This window comes from Thermobia domestica, chromosome 10 (assembly GCF_964235325.1).
Source record: "Thermobia domestica chromosome 10, izTheDome1.hap1.1, whole genome shotgun sequence".
Taxonomy (NCBI): Eukaryota; Metazoa; Arthropoda; class Insecta; order Zygentoma; family Lepismatidae; genus Thermobia; species Thermobia domestica.
Window position 1 is genome coordinate 118,283,670 of NC_137463.1, and position 13,003 is coordinate 118,296,672.

General features: G+C 34.2%; 1 protein-coding gene across 6 annotated transcripts in view; it reads left to right on the forward strand.

Annotated features, from left to right (window-relative positions):
* The window catches only part of LOC145662678 (uncharacterized), a 481,436-nt gene that overhangs the window by 203,899 nt on the left and 264,534 nt on the right, over positions 1-13,003 (forward strand). For 4 of the 6 annotated variants that reach the window (XM_081728495.1, XM_081728497.1, XM_081728496.1 and 1 more), the window contains exon 2: positions 11,706-11,786. The exons of the other annotated variants lie outside the window; for them this stretch is intronic. In XM_081728495.1, the coding sequence (XP_081584621.1) occupies positions 11,706-11,786 (81 nt within the window). The remainder of the gene's footprint in view (positions 1-11,705; positions 11,787-13,003) is intronic. 6 annotated transcript variants of the gene reach the window in all.

The following is a 13,003-nucleotide window of genomic DNA, read 5'->3' on the forward strand; positions in this document are numbered from 1 at the left end:
TTATATATTAAAGAAATCTGACGGAACAGTTCTCACCGATACGGATAGCCTCTTAAATAGATGGAAAGATTTCTTTAACGATTTGCTGAACACGCAGCCAAAAACTAATGTGCGTGGAGAAAAGGAGATACACACCGCAGAACCGTATATTCCAGAACCCAATCGAATAGTAGTGGAAGCCGCTATAAAGAAATTGAAGAAACACAAATCTCCGGGTGTAGATGAAATTCCGGCTGAGTTAATTTTAGCTGGAGGCGAAAAATTGTGGAACAAGATACACAAACTCATTCTCCTTATCTGGAACAAGGAAGAATTGCCACAAGAGTGGAAAGAATCAATCATTGTTCCAATTCACAAGAAAGGCGACAAAACTGACTGTAATAATTATCGAGGCATTTCTCTTCTGTCAACATCCTATAAAATCCTTTCAAATATTCTGTTAGCAAGATTGACCCCATACGCAGATGAAATTATTGGAGATTATCAGTGCGGATTTAGACGAAATCGATCAACTATCGACCAAATATTTACCATTCGCCAAATACTCGAAAAGAAGTGGGAATACGATACCCCGGTACATCAACTATTTATTGATTTTAGAAAGGCTTACGACTCGGTTAGGAGAGAAACATTATACAACGTTCTTACAGAACTTGGAATACCGAGAAAGCTAATTAGATTAATTAAGATATGTTTAAGTGAATCCCGAAGTAAAGTCCGAGTAGGAAAATTTTTGTCCACGAGCTTCCACGTCGAAAATGGCCTGAAACAAGGAGATGCGTTGTCGCCATTATTATTTAACTTTGTGCTGGAATACGCCATAAGGAAAATCAAAGATAGCAACCAGGGCCTAGAGTTGAACGGCATTCACCAGGTTATGGCATATGCTGATGATGTAAATTTAATAGGGGATGATAGGAGAACAGTAGAAATAAATGCAGAGATATTATTAAACGCTTGCAGGGACATGGGTTTAGAAGTAAATGCAGAGAAAACTAAATACATGGAAGTGCGTCGGGACCGTAATACGGCAAATTGTGGAGGCGTTAAAATATTAAATAATGCTTTTGATAAAGTGGATACTTTCAAATATTTAGGATCAATATTAACAGACGAAAATCATATTCACGAAGAAATTAAATGTCGACTAAAAGCAGGGAATTCATGTTACTATTCGGTTCAAAATCTCTTGTCGTCGCGAATTCTGTCGAGGAATTTGAAGCTTAAAATATATAAAACGATAATCATGCCTGTTGTTTTGTATGGTTGTGAAACATGGTCGCTTACTTTGAGGGAAGAACATAGACTGAAAGTATTTGAGAACAGGATCCTGAGAAGAATATTCGGACCCAAGAGGAACGAGAATGGGGAATGGCGGAAGCTTCATAACGAGGAACTACATAGTTTATACGGTTTACCCAACATTGTTAGGGTCGTCAAGTCTAGGAGGCTTAGGTGGGCAGGTCATGTAGCTAGAATGGAAGAAAGTAGAAACGCTTTCAAAGTCTTGACTGGTAGACCCATAGGAAAACGACCATTAGGAAGACCTAGGCGCAGATGGGAGGACAATATTAAGATGGATCTCGCAGAGATAGGAATACAAAGTAGAAACTGGATGCAATTAGCTAAGGATAGAAGTCAGTGGAGAGCTTTTGTGAACGCGGCACTGAACCTCCGGGTTCCATAGGCCATAGAGTTAGTTAGTTAGTTAGTTAATTTACTTGCTTTTGGACACGTAAGATATGTGTATCGGCGATAAAACGAAACAGAAAGCAAGATTTAGATTTAAAAATAAACAAAATACGTAGCTGTGTCACCAGAATTTATAGAACACTAGCCTTCGACTTTATAGAACAAGGAGATGCGTTGTCACCATTATTATTTAACTTTGTGCTGGAATACGCCATAAGGAAAATCAAAGATAGCAACCAGGGCCTAGAGTTGAACGGCATTCACCAGGTTATGGCATATGCTGATGATGTAAATTTAATAGGGGATGATAGGAGGACAGTAGAAATAAATGCAGAGATCTTATTAAACGCTTGCAGGGACATGGGTTTAGAAGTAAATACAGAGAAAACTAAATACATGGAAGTGCGTCCTGACCTAAATACGGCAAATTGTGGAGGCGTTAAAATATTAAATAATGCTTTTGATAAAGTGGATACTTTCAAATATTTAGGATCAATATTAACAGACGAAAATCATATTCACGAAGAAATTAAATGTCGACTAAAAGCAGGGAATTCGTGTTACTACTCGGTTCAAAATCTCTCGTCGTCGCGAATTCTGTCGAGGAATTTGAAGCTTAAAATATATAAAACGATAATCATGCCTGTTGTTCTGTATGGTTGCGAAACATGGTCGCTTACTCTGAGGGAAGAACATAGACTGAAAGTGTTTGAGAACAGGATCCTGAGAAGAATATGCGGACCCAAGAGGAACGAGAATGGGGAATGGCGGAAGCTTCATAACGAGGAACTACATAGTTTATACGGTTTACCCAACATTGTTAGGGTCGTCAAGTCTAGGAGGCTTAGATGGGCAGGTCATGTAGCTAGAATGGAAGAGAGTAGAAACGCTTTCAAAGTCTTGACTGGTAGACCCATAGGAAAACGACCACTAGGAAGACCTAGGCGCAGATGGGAGGATAATATTAAGATGGATCTCGCAGAGATAGGAATACAAAGTAGAAACTGGATGTAATTAGCTAAGGATAGAAGTCAGTGGAGAGCTTTTGTGAACGCGGCACTGAACCTCCGGGTTCCATAGGCCATAGAGTTAGTTAGTTAGTTAGTTAGCCTTCGACTAGCTTAGCACTTCGCCCCAGACCCCCGCGTTTGCTTGGCCTACGGCCTTGCATCTCATACTTCAACTTTTGCTTCCGTTCTTCGCCCGGTAGAATATATTTGTGGTACCAAAATTATTTTTTGCGAAAAATTTAAACAATTTTCTCCCTTAGAGTACGCATTTTAATCGAAGGGAGATTATAAAAACCCCATGTCAAATTAATTTCAAATGGTTCATCCATTTTCTCATGAATTTCATGTCTCTAATCTTACTTCTTACCTTCTAATCGTAAGAGGTTCCGAGATAGTGTCATCTTCAGTGGCGTATTTAGGGGGGCTTCCGGGCTTAAGCCCCCCGAAATCTTACTATAGTAAAGTATGAAATATCTTGTTGAATATTCACATTTTCAAGCAAAGCCCCCTCCCCCGAAAGTTAGCAAAGCTCCCCCGAAACAAAATCATAAATACGCCACTGGTCATCTTAATATAATAATTGTAATTCACTCGCCTTTTTCCCCTCTCACTCCTTTTTCCCTTCTAGATCAAATGTTAAAAAACTCTCAAATACTTATTTAATTTTTTTTAAATGGTAAGTTCATATATCTCTAACTTTCTGAAATATGGACATTTTTACTATAATAATTGCCACCCCTATTTCCCCCTTCCTCACGGAATTTCGAAAAATATTTTCTTAATGGTACTCTACATGACAAATCCTGTGCCCTCTCAAAATTTCAATCTACATTAAATAGGTTGGCCTGGGCGTTGATCAGTCAGTCACTCTTTTATACTATATAGAGATTAAATCTAAGCAAAGTGACTTGAAGAATATTACGACATAAATATCGTACACGCAGAATGTATGATTTTATTTTCAAACTGTAGTTTTGAAAATATTGATGCACTGCTCAATTAAATAGGTTTGTTCTGATTCAGTAAAGAAAATTTCATTGATAAATATAGCTGGCGAATTTTTACTAATAATAGTAAGCTTTATTGATAGTGTTAGAAACAGTGATCGGTCAAATACAGCAGCACTTTGTCAAAATCAGTTATTAGTTCAAATGTTAGAATAATTTTATATAAATAAATAAATCACACGTTCATTTATTTGTTACAACTTGGAATCAATCATAATTTACATATTGATAGCATATTACTCGCTCGTAATGTAAACGTTAACAGACATGGGAGAATTGTATCGTTATTTCTTAGTTTCTCCTTTTTCATCAGAAGGTAAACCCTATGCTTTTGATGAAAGAAACGATTTTATAATATCATGTCAGAACTTATAAATGGTTTTGTAAGGTCACATTTAAATTAGTATCATAGTTGACATATAGAAATCAGCTACACAATAGTAACTATCCATAGTCTTCAGCAAATGCTGTCATTCTGTACGTAGGAATTTTTTTTTTTTTTTTTTAATACTGTTCATCAACTGCAGCCTCTTTCGTCTCTACCTCTTTTTCATTTCACGGTACCTTTTGGCACGTTCCTCATGATACAGTGACTCCTCAGCAATTGTTTTAAAAAATCTCTTATTTTTAATTACATATACAATTGTTCTTTCAGCGCACTCTACTGATCTTGTGACTAGTGCATGCGCCTTTATTGCACGTGGTCTGGGGTTCGATTCCCAGTGGAAGAGCACAAACAATTTTATTTCACAATCATTCACTTTAATTGACCATTCGTCTCCTTCAGTCTAAAGTTTACGTGTATATATATATATATATATATCCTAACTGTGTGACATTAAATAAAATGTCATTTCTTTTTCATTCTTTTCACTGTTCTTTTCTCTTCTATTATTTCTAACACTTCTTCATTCATTATCCATTTCACTCAACTAACTGTCTCCATTCTCCTCCACAGCCACATTTCGGAAGTTTCGAGTCTCTTCATAACTTTTTTGGGGGTAATGTCTATGTTTCTGCCTTACTAAGGCTGTTAGTCTTAAAGCAGTAACAGTTTCCTTTTTTTTAAGTTGCATGACACTTTTCCCAGTTGCCAGATTGGAAGAATGAAACCTATCTACTGTAATGTGATCTCAATTCTATGAACCCAGCCATATGAGAATTCTTAAATCTGAGGCGTATTGTGTGAAACTACAGGGTTTGAATCATCGTCTTTGGAAAAGAACAGCTACTATAACGGCTTCTTTCACATTTTGAAGTATTTTTTTAATGGTGAAACATGTGAGGTATGTTGATTATTATTATATCCTTTTTGACTTTTAGCCATTCATTTATACGAGCAATTATTTTTTCTGTATTCTTGGGAATGATCTGAAATTTTAATGATGTGATTTCATTGATTTCTTGCTTTTTAAGAATAAATTTGCATTATATACAGTACAAACCTAATATTACTTAAATTAAATTTCATTTTTAAATATCTGAACAAAATTTGTCACGAATTAAAGAACATTTGGAAAAGATTTGAAAAAAAAATCAATAAAATCAAAGTATTCAAATTTCAGTTTATTTAAAAAGAGAACAAGAAAATAATTCCCTTATGGGCTAAAAAGCAAAGATGGCGCTGGTAGTTAACGTCGTTAAAAATGGGGAACGTGTTTGTTGTTCTGCAGCTCGCTCATTGCTCTCAAACTTTGTGGTCATCCTGTGTGTAACGCCAAAAATATTCCTTTTATGAAGCATACATTATTTTTTTTATCTCATTGAAAAACGCGATCAGAAATTGTTGTCTAGAACTTCCACCTGCGCATCCACATTACAAGCCACTAAAATAGTTTTCTGGTAGCCGTGGGAGCGAATCCAGATGACGCTTCGGAAGGGGTGGAAGAAAAAGAGACAGAGGAAGATAGCTAACCAGGATCGAAACTTTCTCTCTTGTTTGCTCCTTTCTGTTTCACATTTTACAAATAACCTAATTCAGAGCTATTGCTTTAACCGGAAGACGGCTGTATAACACTCCAACTTTTTTCTTTCTTTGTATAATATCTTTTTTTTAAGTATGAAAAGTATTAGGGTTGAGCTGTTTCTACTAACGTTTATAAGCTTATAAAATTCGGTGTCAGAGTTTAGCTCAGAGGCGACTATAGAGGCTTTCAGTTGATAAGGATGACAATGGCAGAGGACCTTCTCGAATTGATCTGTCCACGGTCGATGAAGAAACAGTGAAATCAACGTTTCAGAACGGTCTATCTCAAACTATAGCCCGTGGACTGTATGTGGTCCTTAAGGTCTTCTGCCCTTGTTGTTTTCTTAGACTGAACATTAGTCTAAAAACGACAAACCAACAAAAATAAAATTCAAGACAATTGCGCATAATATACTATAGTTTAGTATCCTTTATATGTGAATATAATATATATTCTAATTCTTATTGGTGTAGTAGTAGTAGGAACTGGTTAGAAGCCCCGCATTGGTTGGTTGGGTTCTGCTCTCGACATGACATGGGCAAATTAAAGACTTGTCCAAACCTTTTCTGTACATTTTACAATCTATGGATTCGTATAGTAAAACTGCACCTAAAATATTCTGAATAGACTTTAAGTATAGAAAAAACCTAATATTATATCTCTATATATGTTAGCCCTAAGTTTGTTATATTATAATTTCTAGAACTAGTTAAAGCGTAGTTTACTCACTAAATGTCCAATAATAACACTCAAAATAAAATATATTTAAACTGATGTATTTTCCCAAGATTTTCTACATTTACCTTTTTATTTTATTCTTTTTACAAAATTACTTCTTTATAATTGAAAATACATCCACTATTAATGGCTTCTTTACGTACGTATTATATCAGAACTATCTCGGAAAACATGTGTATATATTTCTGGCCGCAAAACTTAACAAGTTCACGTCTGACCATGAAGAAAAATTATATTATACGATACAGACAGTTGTCCATATGAACATATACATATTTATAATATTATCTTTATAATATGTATTTACATTTATTACGAGTACTTTAAAATACTATTTTAAAAATACAAGTATGACCAAAACATTAAAAGAAGAGCAAAATAGACAAATTTACGATGGATGGACATAACAGTTTAGTAATCTGTAAAATATTTTGACTAATAAAACTGGTTCTCACCTGAAAAAAATTGAGAAGTGCTCAAGATTCTCGACATCATTTTCTACGTTTGAGTGGCAACGAAAGTAATTGGAGTCGCGTATATAATGCGTTGACAAATATATACATTTAATAACTCCTAAATTGCATTGTAAAAAAGTGAAGGCACCCGATCCGCATGTTCAGATACCTTGCCAATACATTGTTGAACGGACCGAAAGTAAACGTAAAATCAATAAACTTGTTCAATTTTATTTATTTGTTTCCGTTTATTAGATAAAGTGAATTTACTGAAATAAAACCCAATATCGCACTGCTTATTTCTCGTGAATGAATATATCACTAGTGACTCTAGAATGTATATACAAGTAAGTTTCTACAATTAGCTTCTACTATTACATTACTACGTGTGTTTGAATTTATGAATTATAATACATAATTGTGTTACCGATTCATCTACGGGCAATAAAATCCTTAAAGATATGCAAGACTATTATGAAAGATATAATTAATTCTTTGTAAGTGCTTAAATATATCTATATTCCTTGCTCGAGGGACGATGGTAGTAAATTAAATTTCAATATAGAATATGTTTGGCAAACACCAAGCGAGAGCGAGGTTTTAATCTCACACGAACTTACTTGGATTAAAAAGTAGATGGTTCAATTACACTGAGCTGAAGGAACTCTTGATTTGAAAGACTGAATTAGATGTATGCGCTACTCTTAAGTTCAACGTACTGTTGCTAGAATTTGAGTATAAGACTGGATTAACACACATTGCAGGAAGAAACTGCCCCTATACTTTACTTTTTTTGTGCAGTTACAGAAAAAATGGATATGCATACTTTATACGTATGTTTGTTTATAAATAACAGCAGAACAAGTTACCAATTTTAATTCAGTTTCTTTGGCATCGATTGAGTGTGATATTTTGCACAACACCGAAAAGTGTATTCCAATTGTTGAATTCGCTTAGAAATTGTTTTAAAAAAGGTAAAGTGCACATATTGTTTTTGATGTTTGTACAAGAATTTTTAAATACGAATTCAGATTCTTCGAGAAAGAATGTGAGAATGGGTCCTGAGGCTGCTGTGCAAGAATGATGGTACTTGCATGGTTAAATGATATGCCACTTTCTTTGACAACTCAGTTTGTTGCCGCGCCGTGAACAGCTTACAGTGAGAACAGTTAGCATCGGGGTGCAATGATTTTATAAAAATGAATGGAAAGTGCAAGCTGAAACATGCATTTTTGCATAAATCAACGTCATGGAAACACCTACTTTTAAAATTATATTCCAGCACAATGAGGCACCCCTCACTTTGCTCGTATTGTTTCACGTGCTTTGGCGGTTCGTTTTGGAACTCAATGGATCGGACGTCAAGGACCCATTCTTTAGCTCTTAAGAAGCCTCACTTGAGGATATTTCTTGTTGAGTTTTATCAAAGATATTGTGTACCGTGTTAAAATCGATAAATATGACTCCCTTCAAAAGAAATATCAATGAGACTATTGACACTGTTACGTCGGACATGCTTGACAGAATGTGGTGTGACGTTTATTATCGGCTTGACATGTTCTTTGCTGTAAATGGTGCACACATATGTACATAGACATGCAAATGCACTTTAACATTTCTCTGTCACTGTGTAATGTTTTTCTGGTTGCATTGCATAAACTGAGTTGCCAAACAAAGTGGTGTATCATTCAACTACCTAAATGCCGTCACTTCGACACACCAACCCAACGAAACTCCACCATTTTTTCTCGAAAACTTTGTATTCAAAAATTCTACTTATAGTGAAATATGTTTTGTCACAAATCATGTTATGATTTAGATCCTTCGTAATTTTAAATTTAAGTTATTATATATATATATATATATATATATATATATATATATATATATATATATATATATATATATATATATATATATATATATATATACACTACTGTATAGTAAGTCTAACACAAACTATGTATGTAAGAAATTCATCATTTAAATTCATAATAGTAAATATTTATAACTACTAAAATTAAATGTTTATTATATTTCCTACTAAACATATTACAGAAGATAACGAATGACAATAATAAAGATGTATTTGTAAAGAATCAAAGCAAATAACATTCATGATATTTATAAGAGGCAGTGTGGGAGCTGAAGAATTCTTGCGATTTCCCGCAGTCACTGTGTTTAAGTTCCAGCTTTCCTTTCCGCAATTCGACTCCCTGTGGACTTGTATTTTTAATGCCTTCAGATTCTGACTGCTTGAGATCTGTGGTTTTACATCTCCCCCATTACAAGAGATTTTTACTCTTTTGTAACAAAAGTGAGATATATATTTTGGTACTAAAATAACGTAATACCATATTGTGCAAGTGAATGGAGTTAAAATTTTGTTTATTTTGGTCAACTGTTGCATGTAATTAACTTTGCTGCCTGATAAATTGGAAAATTAATATGCAATGCACTATATATACACAAGTACTCAAGTTTTTAATGTATTTAATATAGTAATAATATCGTGTTTAGTATTAGACTTAGTTGCTATCAAATGAACTGACATTATCAGTCTTGATTTATGCCCATTAACAATACAAAACCATATTTGTTAATAACACCAAATACTAATTCCTTTTATTTATAAAGTCATTATTACTGTTAACTATAATATCTCACATGAACCGACAATTTAATAACGTTCAGCGACGAACGAATGCAACAACATAATCTATCTGATCTTTATCTCCTTTCAAACCATATCAAACGTCGATTCTATTCTCGGGCACTGCCCATTCTTGAAATAAAAGTTGGATTGTTCTAACTACAATTTTTATTCATTATTTTCACATTCAAGAATTTCTTCTAAACTAAAATAAATTCTTTGTTTTTTAAACATGTTTTTTTTACGTCCCACAGTTATATCCTGTAGGCTAATGGAAACGAATGATTATGAAGAAATCGGAGAAATGAGAATTTAATAGTAAGCAAAGAATCCTAAAAAAAAAAACACTAGCTATCTATCATTGAAGCATATGTCCGGATATTGAACCAGGGACCCTTCATTATTGAGTCAGTGTGGCCCCTTGTTTCGACTAGAGTGTCAAAAGTATTTCGAATTGTGCACACACACACACACACACACACACACACACACACACATATATATATATATATATATATATATATATATATATGGGAAACACCGTGGTTTAGAGCGTTGGACTCATATCCGCGTTTTGCCGGGTTCGATTCTTGACCGGCTCTTCTCAATTTTGCGCGTCCACCCAGCGTTGTAACGCAAACTGGGGGGGCACGTGAAAACTAGATGTGACTGCCACTAGGTCTAGAAAGCTCCTGAACCATCTGTTAGGAACAGGGCGTCAGCGCGATGACACCTTGCTTGCCGCTAGGCTGGACGTAGTTCAACTAGTCGCTAGCGGATGGCGCTGGATCAGGCTTAGGCTCACAAATGGCCGTTACGCCAAGTGGTTTGTTTTTTATATTTATTTTTTTACTCTTCCAAAGGAATATCATAAATTTGTTTCTATTTTGACTGTTTCAAGATGACACACGTTGTTAGAATAATAGCATACGTATTAGCTTGGCCATTTTCTCTAAAGGTGTATTATTCCATGTCTGTAGATAGTAACAACCTTTAGGAGTAATAATATAAATTATCAAAAGATGAGAAAGAGAGAACATTTATATTTTATACTATTATTCGTTATAATTTACAGAAAAGGAAAACTCTGCGTCAGCTATAATAGAAAATTAAGTAAGATATACTAGAAGTGAAAATATATCAAAAGAATATCAGCCAAGTTTATGTGTTTACCTTCTCAGCAAAAAAAAAAAAAAAAAAAAAAAAGAACTGAATAGCTTCGGCTTTTATATAACGAGTTCAAAAAAAATATGTTTTAACTTATAAACAACATTCGAATTACCTGATGGGTTCTTAGACATTTTAATATAATCTCACTATGTGTAATATACTCATATACAATAATTAGGACATATTTGATTGGAATTGTTTCACTAATTTTCTTTGCTAAAATCCGACAAAGCGTAGGATCCAATCACGTATCAGTCTACGCAAAATTTTGCAAGCAACGCAAAATATTCGTTGTGAATCCTGGTCGTAAATTTGCGAAGAAAGTTCCGGAAGATAGACAATAGCGAAACATAAAATTTGCGTTACTGACGTCATATCGCAAATCCACAAAAAATTAATATGTGGTACTGATGATCACAAACTGAAATGCGAATTTTGTGTTGCGTTGAAATGTGATGGGCCTCTCGGACTAACCATCAAATACATCACTAGTCTAGAGCACTACTTGCTAATGTTTGATTATAGATAATTCTAACAAAACCCATTGCAACTTTTAAAATTACTAAGATTATTCATTATATTGTGTGTTAGGATAAGTTTCCTATTGCCCTTTCCTCCAGTCGTGTTAAGCGTTAAGTGATACGAACAAGATCAATCTGTCTTAACGCAGAATCTGACTTGAACAAAGGCTGTCAAATGAAGTTAACGTTTTTTTTCTTTGATCTTATAGTACGTAGTGATCGGAATGTGTAGTGTTACTATGCAAGAATTTGTTGTTTTTAAAATATTGTTACAACAGAAGAATTTCTCCTACGATACCAGTTATCAATTAATTTTAAATTACCATGAATAACATTTAATTTTCATGAAAAAAATAAAATATTATTAGGAGTAATTTAAAAGAAAATATCTCAAATAATAATATAGTAACTTATTTTCTGTTGAATAAACAGTTGTAGGCTCAATTATAAATTTATATATACTTATTCAGAATATTATATTTCTTGTTCCAGATGAATGTCGATATATGGCTACATTGAAAGTAATGCCAAAATGGTACACGATAAGTGAGTCCAGTGTGTCGAGGTTTGACTGTTAGTATTGTTCATATACAACAAATAATTTTCTTAAAATATATTCTTAATCACAAAAAAATATTTATTACTAATGAAAAATGGGAGATATAATCTTATATAGATATTACAAAATCCAAAGACATTCCTATTAATAAATAGTTAAATATTTTTTGTTTATATAAATGTGTACCTATAGTCTATATCCGTTATATTTGAATATAATATATATTCGTTATAATCTAATAGAACAAATTTATTACCACTTGGAGTAAAAAACAACAGCAAAACTGTTATTGAATCTAAAGTATATCTAACAGTTAATTATTACCGGTTTTACCGGGACTTTGCAGTAGATATTTACGTTTTTCTTTTCCCCATTGAATTAGCATTTCAGCGCTATAAAAGGCCTAAAGATAAGCAGGAATAAAAATTAAAGATTATTTAACTGAGGAGAAAATCAATAAGATGTTAGAAAAATTCAGAAAGGGCTGTGAAGAATATGGAATGAAAATAAATGTTAGAAGGACAAAAGCCATGGTGATCGGAACGAAGCCGTCGGGTCAAATATAGAATTAGGAGGGGAGAAAGTATAACAGGTGTTTAGTTTTCGATACCTGACTAGTATTATTAGTGATGATAGAATTGTGAAGGTTAAATAACAGCAAGGTAGGAAAAGCGAAAGAATGCTTTAGGACGAAGAAAATGCTATTTTGTGGGACCTTGAATAAAGAGTTGAGAAAAAAATTATAAAATGTTTCATGTGGAGTATTGTACTGTATGGGGCAGAAAAATGCACATTACGCAAATATGATAAAAGATGATTAGAAGCTTTCAAAATCTGGGCGTGGAGAAGAATGGAGAAAATTAATTTGGTCGCGCGAAAAACAAAGGAGAGGGTCTTAGAAATGGTAGGGAGGAAAGAAACTTAGATATGATTAAAAATGAGGAAGAGAAACTGGTTGAGACATTGGCTAAGAAGGAACTGTGTCATGAGGGACATGTTAGAGGGTATATTGGCAGGAAAGAGAGGGAGGAGTGAAGAAGAGTAATATTAATGGAAGATATCAAAACGGGATACGGATAAAATCTCGGGGCCGAAGCATCGCCGCCGAAAATCTCGCCGGCCAAAACCTCGCGTGGTCAAAACATCGCCGCCCAAAATCTCGCGTGGCCAAAACATCGCCGCCCAAAACCTCGCGGGCCAAAATCTCGCCGGGCCAAAACCTCGCCGCCCA